This window comes from Dreissena polymorpha, chromosome 16, assembly GCF_020536995.1.
Source record: "Dreissena polymorpha isolate Duluth1 chromosome 16, UMN_Dpol_1.0, whole genome shotgun sequence".
NCBI lineage: Eukaryota > Metazoa > Mollusca > Bivalvia > Myida > Dreissenidae > Dreissena > Dreissena polymorpha.
Genome location: NC_068370.1, coordinates 31298260 through 31310650, shown reverse-complemented (window position 1 = coordinate 31310650; position 12391 = coordinate 31298260). Strand labels below are relative to the sequence as shown.

The window sequence follows — 12391 nt, the reverse complement described above, 5'->3', positions numbered from 1 at the left end:
TTCAGAGAGTGATTGTATTTAAAGAAGCAACAATCACTTATTAATTATTATCACAGACATACCTTCACCTACTCCCACACCAGATAAACCTACTTTTGTCTTATTCACGTAACTGCATTTCCCAATTTTCCCTGTACCCCATAATCAGGTGATTAGTACCAGTAATTGCCTTATCTGATGAGGCTTTCACAGACACAGATATCCCTAACATATGTTGTAATTCAATTACTGCTCATCACCCTTCTGCATATCTTCCTATTGTTTTACATCTGTCCAGCTTTCACTGAGCTAATTGCAGGCAATCTGGCAAAACAATGGGGAAACTGCAATGCGTAAAATAGCTCTGTTTTTCATAAATGGTAGTTTAAAGTCATCAATTGTTTCTAGGTTCGTAAAATAAAGTAAAAACAACAACCCAAAAAATGGGAAAAAACCACCTTTGTTTAGACATATATCAGTATACTGTATAATGAGGTACAGGGCTTAGATTTACATATAAGTTTAAGAGTTTTTTACTCTCAGTTTTGGTCACAAGATGTCAAAAATTTCAGTCATGGCAGTTTCAAGTCTTCCAAATTAACAGTCATATTGGTCCCATCATGAAAGGGTGAATTCGCAAGAAAAACTAGGCAGATTTTCTCAATATAATTAAAGATCTCTCTCTCTCTCTATTTAAAAAGATATTTAATCACCCATGTTTATAGCTCTGACCTTCTTACTGACTATACTCTCTTGTTTGAGTTGTGAAAAGTAAAGGATTTGTGCTGCACACTATCTTAACTTCCAACAAAATGAGCAAAACTTTAACAATTAGAGGCTGGGAAGTTTGGACTTCCAGTTGTCAAAAATTAACAAAGGCCCTGATGATGAGAAAGATACACTGTAGGAAAGTAGATGATAAATCACCAGCAAATCAAGTCACCATGAACTAAAAACACAAAAATATGCATCCGAAAAAAAAACCTGCCCCATTAAGGCAAAAACATTTGGATATCTAGAAAACTACAACCACATTACCCATGATTTACTTAACCTCTAATTGCTACTGTAACAGAAGGGCAGCTCATGTTGCATATACTGGTATCTGTTTGTGGTTTTCACACCAGATTGAGAAGTGAACCATCTCATGCAAGCCAGTAACTAGAGAAAATGAGCCAGAAGGAATGGTGTTGCAATGAAACTATAATGTACTATAGCGTTTTAAGGAAAACAGCTCCGCCCCTGGCTGCCATGTTTTTTAAAGGACCCAAACCATTTTTTAACTCATCTGAGACATCATTATAACAACTTATAAACAAATGTTCTAACCAAGTTAAATGAAAATTGGACTATACATTTAACTTCTAGAAAGTTAACAAGCTTTTTTGTTAATTTGACCGTGTGACCTACTTTTTTTACCTCATATGATCTAGGACCTCCTTGTCGGCAAAATATTATAATTTCAGCAGGTTTTTTTTCAGCTATGTTCCCAATCCCAAAAAGGATACTTTTTTCCAAAAAAGTGGCAAAAAATTCCCAATTTCAAAAAAAATAAATATATATTTTAGAAAGAAGTGTCAAATGCGTATTTTATCTCAATTTTAATTTAATTACATCTAACAAAGTATTATATGATTTTGTTCTTTTAATTTCAATGATTATAAAGAGTGATATCAAATTTAGTATTTCCCTAATCAGTGGACTTTGTGTGAAAAAACAGGCTAATGAATTTATTTTCCCAATTTCATGAAAATGCCGATAAAATTCCCAATTCCAAAGCCATGGCTATCTTCCCAAAAAGTGGGAAAAAAACCTGTTCAGGAAGGACTGCATACCTATTTTAAAGCCCCACAAATACCTACCATAACTATGAATAAAGTTGGCAAGGTATAGATCCAGCTCTCGCACTGACACTGATATATGGTGTGGATTCACACACAAGTTCGGGTGTATACAATCCGGTGACTTTTCTAACCGCTCTCCGTCAGTACTTTCTAACGGAATTGCTTTAAACAGTATCACCATGACTAAATCCAGTCTCCAGACTTTGTCCGCCTGCCGCAGACAGTCTATTCGTCGCATTTTGCCCTTTTGATCTGGATTACTTAACACACATGACGGCGGTCTCTTTCCAGATATACTCAATACAAAATCCTCGCGACATTCCTGCGTTATATCCTTCCGAAGTTTTGCTAGGAGTCTTGAAGCCCATTTCTGTTTGATTTCCGGTTTTTCATTCTAAAACAGAAAAAGAAAAACCGATTTTGATCTTGTTGTTTCTCATTATTATATTGCGTTAAATGTTTCTAATGATAACTGATACATTTTTGAACAGGTGAAGAAAACCCACTTATTTCTTATAAGAAGTCATTTGTTTTGTAGCAATTACTAATATCTTTAAGATAAAGATGATAAAATAGCATCAACCGCAGCGCTTTGCTCAATAAGGAATGCTTAACTATATTTTATCTTTCTCCTTCAAAAAGTTAAACAATTCAATTTGTATTTGTACAACTTAACAACAGCTGTATTACAGTCTTTTTTTATAAAAGTCAAATAGGGGCTTAAAATGTACAACGTCTGAGAAGAAACAAAATTAAAATGCTAAATGTGCCCATGATGCACATTTTGTTAAAGCTCATTTCAATTAAACATGTAATAAAAGGCTTGTAAAACATTCTTTGAATTTGTTTTTAATAAGGAAATCAATGTTCAAGTAGCTAGATATTTGTTATTTTCAGTAAATAATAAATATTATTTAATTTCCATGCAGTAAGGTTATCCACACAACACTTCCCTTTGGATTGTGAAAATTTGCGCCGCTTTGACTGGTGTTGTTGTTTTGCGAAAAAAGCTTCAAAATGGAGAATGAAAGTGTTTTCAGTATTATATTTACTAAGATTGAACTAACGGAGATTAAAATGGTGATATCTAAAAAAATATATAAAATGTAAACCTTCAATAGGTAATTTTTAAGGTCCCATTTGGGATTTTTTTTTCATTTGTAATGGGGCCCTATACCGAACCCAATTTTGAACGAAAAATACACTGACTTCTCCAAATGAAAGTGCTGATCACCCCAGTCTTAATAAAATTATATACATGCTGTTTGTTTGCCATCAAAGTCTTACTTCAAAATGGGCAAGACTATGGAAAAAACACTAATCCGGAGACCTTTCACTGTTGCATAAAATGATTCAGCTTTGTTTCTTTCTTTTGCTTAAATATTGCATTTTTTCCAAAGATATGGATATTAGGACCACTTAAATTTAATTGTTTACTTCCAAGCAAAAAAAGGTCAAATGTCACCTGTAATTCTTCCTTGACCCTGCGCTCCTCCTCCATAGACATGCGTTTCTCATGTTTCTTGAAGTGTTTCCGCTTGGCTGCCTGCAGGTTGAACCACGTGTAGGAGAACGCCTTCACATGGGGCAGGAGGGCCTCGATGAATGGATGGAACTCATCCTGCAACATGACCAGGAAACAATGTCAAAGCATGCCAGCAACTACCGCTATATAACAGGGCCAGCTCCCGGCCCCAATTTGAATGGGGCCAGCTGCCCTTTTTATCGCCTTTCACTTGTTCTTTTTCCTTGAACGCAGACCACATAAATATTATCCAATTTTACTCGGTTAATGCAGGGCTAGCGCTGGCCCAAAATTTCTTTGAGCCAACCAGATTTCGTTTTTCGGCGCGCGAAAAGTGGTTTTGAAATAATAATATATACTATCAACTTCTTCATTTTTCTTTTTATGACAACAAGGGCATATCACATATAATATAACATGCAGTTTTCAATATAGAAATAATTATTATGGTACTTTTCAAAGTACAAACATAAATTAATGTGTACATGTACACTTAACAGTGGAGTATGTTGTCCTAAATTTGAAATCCTGAAAATTAGGCCGGAGGTCTTAGAACCAGGAACCCAACAGGAATAAAGAGCAAAGCCACCCACCCCACCCAGAGACTTACAAATTGTTCTTTATTATAGTATTTCCAATTGCAATTTCAAGTGAATACAATTCTGAATTATATAAACCACATCGTCTGTATTACCGCATGTGTATTCGGCATTCTATTTCTTCTATAAAGAACTCCGAAAATAAATTTAAATCAGCGAAAAATAATGTTTCCGAAAACTACAGTCCGAAAAATTGTACACGTTCTGCACTTGAAATAAATTTTGCATATCGTTTGATTGCAGAAAAAGAAAATCAGTAGCCTAACAAATACGTAATAAATATACCATTTGGTTGACATTTTTCTTTACAATAGCATAGCTTGTGGGTAAAACAACTTTATTATCACCTTTTATTTCAAACGATAACGTCGATAATCGTCAGAAAGGTGTAACATCATCAGCATAAAACTAATTATTTAATGATCATTCTTTAATTCAGATCGATAGTCGGTGGACAGGTCTAAAGTGATCAGCTGGGAAATTATTTATTGTTGCTCTTGTCGTTTGTTTATCTTTAAATACCACGTTTGCCATCGGCTGATAAATTGTTGGCAGAGGACAATACCAACTGTGTATTCCAAGTGTCTACGCATGATTGACCCAATATTATGTGTGAGCGAACTCAATGTTGATTGGCCAGCTACCACGTGCGCTTCAATAACAATAAGGTCAAGCGATGTCTCATGTTCTGGTGCAGACCGGTTTTCGTTTATTGTTCAATTTGCGAACACTTTTAATGAAACAAAGAGAAAACTATAGAAAACCAGTCTGGATTTAAATGGCGGATAATTTCAATGAAGATTTGCGAGATTTTAGCATTTTCGCAAATCAGAATTTTCTTTAGCCAATTTCTCAATATTTTCGCAAATGGCTCAAATGGCGAACGACAGCGCGAGCCCTGTTAATGTATATGTGCCCAACCAATAAGAGACCTCATGATGATGACCTGATGTTATCGTATACATGTATACATGACAAACCAACAACAGACCACATAATAATGACCTAAAGTTACCTGATACACGTGTCAAACCAAAAAGAGACCACATGACAATGACCTTATGTTAACTGCTATCATAGTTGAATGCTCTAGGCCTCATTTGCAACACCAAAACACTAATTCAATCTGTACGCTTGAAAATAATTACCTGTCCCATTAAAAACAGCACCTGTCTACTTAAATATACTGCCCTACCTTTGAAGCCAACAAGATTGCACCCTACTATGGCCAAAGATAAATGATTATGTATTTCTCATGATTGTGAAACATACAGGTTAATAGTTAATAGGAACTGGTTTCTGAGGAGACAAATTTTATATAATTAACCTAACAGACGCTGTAAATTGGCTGTAACCGCATTTCGAAACTCCCATTTTCTGTTCATTATTTTGGATGTTTATTTGGATATTTTCTTTTAATAAGGCGTGAAGTTTTAACTAAAATTATTCTGGATAATATAAAATTCAGCTATTATGATGTGTGTTGTTTGATATTTTTTAATAAATTTGTATACAAAGATTATTTCAGTTTGTTAATCTTTTCTTAGCTATTGAACCCTGTACAATAGGATTCATTTTGAAGGAACACAAGCTTCAAGATTTTCTGCAAATTAAATTTGTGTCTGCTTGAAAGATAATTTCAACACAAAGCTAAACTAACAGACTAAACACTGGATATGAGCTGCATTCTGTGAAAAGAGAACAGAATGTATGTGCGAAGTGTGTGAGGTCCACACAGGCAAATAGGGGATGACGCTTTCCACTTTCACAGAAATTTTTGCTAACAAAGAGTCACTTTTAAACAAAAATCCAAAAAGTGATGTCCCTGATTAGCCTGTGCAGATTAATGCTACTTTTAAGGATGATGAAGAATCCTAGCAGACAGTAAATAAGCATTTCTTGTACACTGATTGTAAGACATATGTTTGAATATTTGAGAATACAGATTTAATTTTATGTACTTAAAGAAACAATAAATTGGTTTAATTGAAATTTGCTTAATGCAACTGTTACACCATAACAATTAATTTTTCTAAAGTACAGTATTACTCCAGTTTTCTGAATAAAGTTTCAATGTTCCAAATCAATTTTGAAGCCATTTTTATTACAAACCAAGATAAGTTTGGTTAAAACGGTTAAAGATATTGTTTTTATTGTATTTTCAATAATCTTCACAAACTTATCTACATGTGTAAACACAATAATTAAAATTGGACCATATGTACTATAATATTATAATATGTTTACTTTAGATGTGTATACATATCCCATAGCCAAAGAGATCAATCACAAAAACAAACAGAGAAATATGCCATTCCACGAAATAAATAAATGCATGCGAGCATTGTGTATTTTCCTACTTTCATCTCCCATTAACATTCAGGTGTAAGAGGAGGAGTTTATTACAAATGCGAAGATTCAAAGGAATTTAATCGTAAGCAGAATCAGAGTGTATAAAAAGAATCCAGAATCTCTTGTATTTATTATGAGCACAATTTAAGCTATGTTATCTGCAAACATTATTCATTAAATAATTCCTCAAGGGTCAAAGTGTTATTTTCAAGGGCCATATTAAGACTGTTCTAGAATAGTTTTACAATTCTGCACCTGCAATCCCCTGGTAAACCATTTCTTAAAGGAACAACATTGTAAATGCTTCTGTATGTCAGTCATACAGACAAAACAGGAGGGTATTCAACACATACCTGACCCAGGTACAGTGTACATTCAACAGGACTGTACATGCATGGACGTACATGAAGTTTGTACAAGACCTAACTTCACATTCTATTACAGAAAGAATACTTCTGTCCATATCAATTTTGTAAAATATATTCAATGCGTTCACTATTTTGTTATTGTTTTAAAAGTTACTGGGGCTTAATAAATCTTTTCGATAGTTTCTTTCTTATGTTACCACATCTCCACATTGGAAAATTGAATTGCCATAGGGTTCCTTAGGATTATAATGCTCAATTTTGGTTTACAATAAACTTACAGTTTCAAGGGAGGATTCTGAAAGACAACACTGACCCCAGCCCTCAAGAATGGGGAACTACAATTAAATCTGTGCACCAAGCCATGAAACAATTGTATATGAAAAACATTTCTAAGGATAACCATGCAAAATGTGCCTATAGAGATTTCAATATCTCTGTTGGTCAAATTAAGACTAATACATATTGGTACTCTGACTGTCAAGCCCACTATAAGCTGAAGCCATTAGCATCTGTTGGGCAGATATGCACAGATACCTCCTTAGACTGCTACTTAGACTGGATATATTAGTCGCAATATGCAAAGACAAATTGTATTTGAAGAAAAAACTAGGAAAGCCTGACAAACGATGGTCAAACACCTCCATTTAATACATTGTTGATCAAGAAATTGTCACCCATGATATAGCTACATTGTCACCCATTATATAGCTACATTGTCAACCATGATATGGCTACATTGTCACCCATGATATGGCTACATTGTCACCCATGATATGGCTACATCGTCACCCATTATATGGCTACATTGTCTCCCATGATATGACTACATTGTCACCCATAATATAGCTACATTGTCACCCATGATATGGCAACATTGTCACCCATGATAGGCTACAATGTCCTCCCATGATATGGCTACATTGTCACCCATGATATGGCTACATTGTCACCCATAATATGGCTGCCCTTTTTATCCCCACGCTTTTCGGAGAAAAAGTGGGGATATTGTGGTTATCTCCGTCTTCCGTCTGTCCGTTCTGGCCACTATCTCCTCCTACACTATCAGCACTAGAACCTTGAAACTTACACACATGGTAGCTATGAGCATATGTGCGACCCTGCACTATTTGGAATTTTGCTCTGACCCCTGGGTCAAAAGTTATGGGGGTTGGGGTGGGGCCCGGTCAGAGATTTTTACTCATATTTTTAGGTTATTTTACTATAATTTCTTCATTTCTACACCAATTGTCTTCAAATTGATACTGAACCTCTCTTATGACAATACAGTCAATCTCAACTATGCATGGCCCCATTACCAACCCTGGGGGGCCCCGCCCACAAAGGCCACGCCCACCCAAAAATGCCTTTTACTATAATTTCTTCATTTCTACACCGATTCACTTCAAATTGATACTGAACCTCTCTTATGACAATACGGTCAATCTCAGCTATGCATGGTCCCATTACCAACCCTGGGGTGCCCCGCCCACATAGGCTACGCACACAGAGGCCACACCCACCCAAAATTGCCTTTTACTATAATTTCTTCATTTCTACATCGATTCACTTCAAATTGATACTGAACCTCTCTTATGACAATTAGGTTAATCTCAACTATGCATGGCCCCATTTCCAACCCTGGGGTGCCCCGCCCACATAGGCCACGCCCACCCAAAATTGCCTTTTACTATAATTTCTTCATTTCTACATCGATTCACTTCAAATTGACACTGAACCTCTTTTATGACAATAAAGTCAATCTCAACTATGCATGGCCCCATTACCAACCCTGGGGCACCCCGCCCACATAGGCCACGCCCACCCCAAAATGCCTTTTACTATAATTTCTTCATTTCTACACCGATTCACTTCTAATCTATACTGAACTTCTCTTATGACAATACGGTCAATCTCAACTATGCATGGCCCCATTACCAACCCTGGGGCGCCGCTGGGTCAAACATGCGGCGTGGGGATACGCGTGGGGCCCCATTCCCCCCTTAAAATAGTATACCTTTTTTCCCCTTTTTCAGCTAGTTGTTCCCCCTCAAAAAAAAAGTTTGTTTTTTTAAACTTTTATACCTTAGTTGCCAGCTGGTATTGTGGTATTAACCTTTGATTAAATGTATATTTATGTAAATTACATTAAAATATAGCAATTTTAAGTGCTGAATGGTTGGTGAAAAGATCTTCTAAAATTCCCCTTTTCTCCAAAAACGACGCGAAATTCCCCCCTTTAAGGACCCCCGGCCCCAATCCCCCAAAGTGTAGCAAAGGCCATGCCATGATATGGCTATATCGTCATCCATGATATGGCTATATTGTCACCCATAATATGGCTAAATCGTCTTCCATGATAAAGTGTCTTTCCCAGGCCGTTTTCAAAGACATTTAGCGCCACGCTGCCCATTCCAAAGGCTGCGCCCTGCCCTTTTATGAGCACCCGATGTTTTCCGCCCTTATTGATAACATCTTAATTGCCCCTTGACCAAACGTCTAAGCCGGATAGTATCAGATTATGGCCCCAATGCAGCGCAGATTCGCATGGTTGTGAATTAGTCATGCGTGAATAACCCCGCATCAATATCAATCGATAATGTAAGAGGTTAAGTAATACCAAGCGCACTTATCGGTCGGTGATGTGTAATCCTCCACGATAAAATCGTGGACTGTTACTTCTGAGACGTTTGATGAAAAACTCAAAGTTATCCTCGTGGAAATTGTGCATTTAATGCTTAATTCAGTTATATCAAAACATATATTTTTACGCATATTTACATTTAAAAACACAAACAAATTAATCCTTTATTTTTATCGTCCTTACGATAATTAATTATTGAAATAATAACTGAGACATATAATAATTCAACAAAATGCGAATCGCGTATTAGGCGGACGTATTGTACCATTTTACTTTGATATGCGCACCTGTCGCTTACATCATGATTTTAACAAGATGGTGGACATACAGAATTAAATTGTGACTCGGCAAAAATGGCAAATAACAAGATGCGTTTGTGAAACACAATGTCCCCCTATATGACGTTTGACCTTGTAGGATGACCTTGACCTTGTAGGATGACCTTGACCTTGACCCTTCACCACTCAAAATGTGCAGCTCCATGAGATACACATGCATTTCAAATATAAAATTGCTAGCTTCAATATTGCAGAAGTGACATTACATGAGCAATTTTGACCCATATATTTGACCTTGAAGGATGACCTTGACCTTTCACCACTAAAAATGTGCAGCTCCATGAGATACACATGCATGCCAAATATCAAGTTGCTATCTTCAATATTGCAAAAGTAATAATTCAGAAAATTAGCGATTTGGGCCACATATATTTGACCTCTGACCTTGAAGGATGACCTTGACCTTTCACCACTCTAAATGTGCAGCTCCATGAGATACACATGCATGCCAAATATCAAGTTGCTATCTTCAATATTGCAAAAGTACTCATAAAATGAGCGATTTTGGCCACATATATTTGACATCTGACCTTGAAGGATGACCTTGACCTTTCACCACTCAAAATGTGCAGCTCCATGAGATACACATGCATGCCAAATATCAAGTTGCTATCTTGAATATTGAAATACTGCAAAAGTGTACATTAAATGAGCGATTTTGACCCATATATTTGACCTTTGACCTTGAAGGATGACCTTGACCTTTCACCACTCAAAATGTGCAGCTCCATGAGATACATATGCATGCCAAATATCAAGTTGCTATCTTCAATATTGCAAAAGTTATTGCAAATGTTAAAGTTGGCGCAAACCAACCAACAGACCAACCAACCAACAGACCAACAGACCAACATACCAACAGACCAACAGACAGGGCAAAAACAATATGTCCCCCACTACTATAGTGGGGGACATAAAAATGTAAATGATCAAATTAACGATGGAGATAATACATTTAGAAGGAATTAATGAAATGTATGTGATAATCAACGATGCATTCAAATGTTTTAGATAGCAACAACATATTTATTTGTAATCTACTCATTGGATGTATGTCACTGAAACGAGTGTTTGCATATTGTTAGCGATCAGTTTACTCGCAATGTTAAACATCTGACAAGATTATCGTTAGAAAATGGGATAAGACAAACATGGTTTCATTTATATGTTAGTGCATCTGTTTATAATCAGATTCATATGCATATATTGCTTTTTTATGTTTGTCGTGCTGTACAGTGTATTGAAATAGCATGGAACTTAAATGTATATTGCAAGGTAAATATATTAATATAAAGTTAAATACTATTATACATCAATTACCATTAAATGTGCTTGTTTATATTTTGTTTGTTTTTCCACAACTGCCTCTGATGCGATTACATGTTTCTCCCTAATTCAGGTATTCACGAAACGTTTTTGCCCTTTTTTGCCTACACTTTGCGCTAAAATGCCCTTTTTGAAAGTAATGCGCCATGCCCCTTTGCCCTCCTGGGAAAAACACGATGTTGCCATATCATGGGTGACAAAGTAGCCATATCATTGATATGGCTACATTGTCACCCATGATATGGCAACATTGTCATCCATGAAATGGCTACATAGTCATCCGTGATATGGCTACATTGTCACCCGTGATATGGCTACATTGTAACCCATTATATGGCTACATTGTCATCCATGAAATGGCTACATAGTCACCCGTGATATGGCTACATTGTCACCCGTGATATGGCTACATTGTCACCCGTGATATGGCTACATTGTCACCCGTGATATGGCTACATTGTAACCCATGATATGGCTACATTGTCATCCATGAAATGGCTACATAGTCACCCGTGATATGGCTACATTGTCACCCGTGATATGGCTAAATTGTCACCCATGATATGGCTACATTGTCATCCATGAAATGGCTACATTGTCACCCATGATATGGCTACATTGTCACCCGTGATATGGCTACATTGTCACCCGTGATATGGCTACATTGTCACCCATGATATGGCTACATTGTCATCCATGAAATGGCTACATAGTCACCCGTGATATGGCTACATAGTCACCCGTGATATGGCTACATTGTCACCCGTGATATGGCTAAATTGTCACCCATGATATGGTAACGGGCACCCATGATAAGGCTACATTGTCACCCGTGATATGGCTACATTGTCACCCGTGATATGGCTACATTGTCATCCATGAAATGGCTACATAGTCACCCGTGATATGGCTACATAGTCACCCGTGATATGGCTACATTGTCACCCGTGATATGGCTAAATTGTCACCCATGATTTGGCTATTTCATTTCCACAAGGTAATTAATGCCCCTTTTGAACAGCAAATTTATCTTTTCTCACTGTCAAAGGCTTTTCCCTTCACAATATTTGAAGTGTTGTAGATTTTGATGACCAATGCAATGTTAAATTCACTGTTTTGTTAACTAATAAGGTCAAGGATTTTTTAGATTTCTCTTGACTTAAATCCTGCCCTTTGAATTGGGCAACTTAAATGTTCAAGTAATTTTTTAACCCTGATTAGGTGTTTACTTAAGAAATATACACAAGTATTTAATCTTTGGACATTATAATATATTTGCAGGTATTTGCAGAAATTACAATATCCAGGAGCTAATAAGCTTAAGATTTAGTCTGCTTGCATGGCCTGACAGGCCTGTGTCGACCATACATTTGTTCTAAAACACACAATTTGAAAAAAAAACATTTAAAGCACAAAAAC

At 36.4% G+C, this 12391-nt stretch overlaps 1 protein-coding gene across 3 annotated transcripts in view; it reads right to left on the bottom strand.

Moving 5' to 3' along the window:
* Nucleotides 1-12391, bottom strand: part of LOC127861439 (nuclear factor 1 A-type-like) — a 94361-nt gene that overhangs the window by 66977 nt on the left and 14993 nt on the right. For all 3 annotated transcript variants that reach the window (XM_052399921.1, XM_052399922.1, XM_052399923.1), the window contains exons 2-3: nt 3289-3444; nt 1842-2217 (exon numbers count right to left, since the gene is read on the bottom strand). In XM_052399921.1, coding sequence (XP_052255881.1) covers nt 1842-2217; nt 3289-3444 — 532 coding nt within the window. The remainder of the gene's footprint in view (nt 1-1841; nt 2218-3288; nt 3445-12391) is intronic.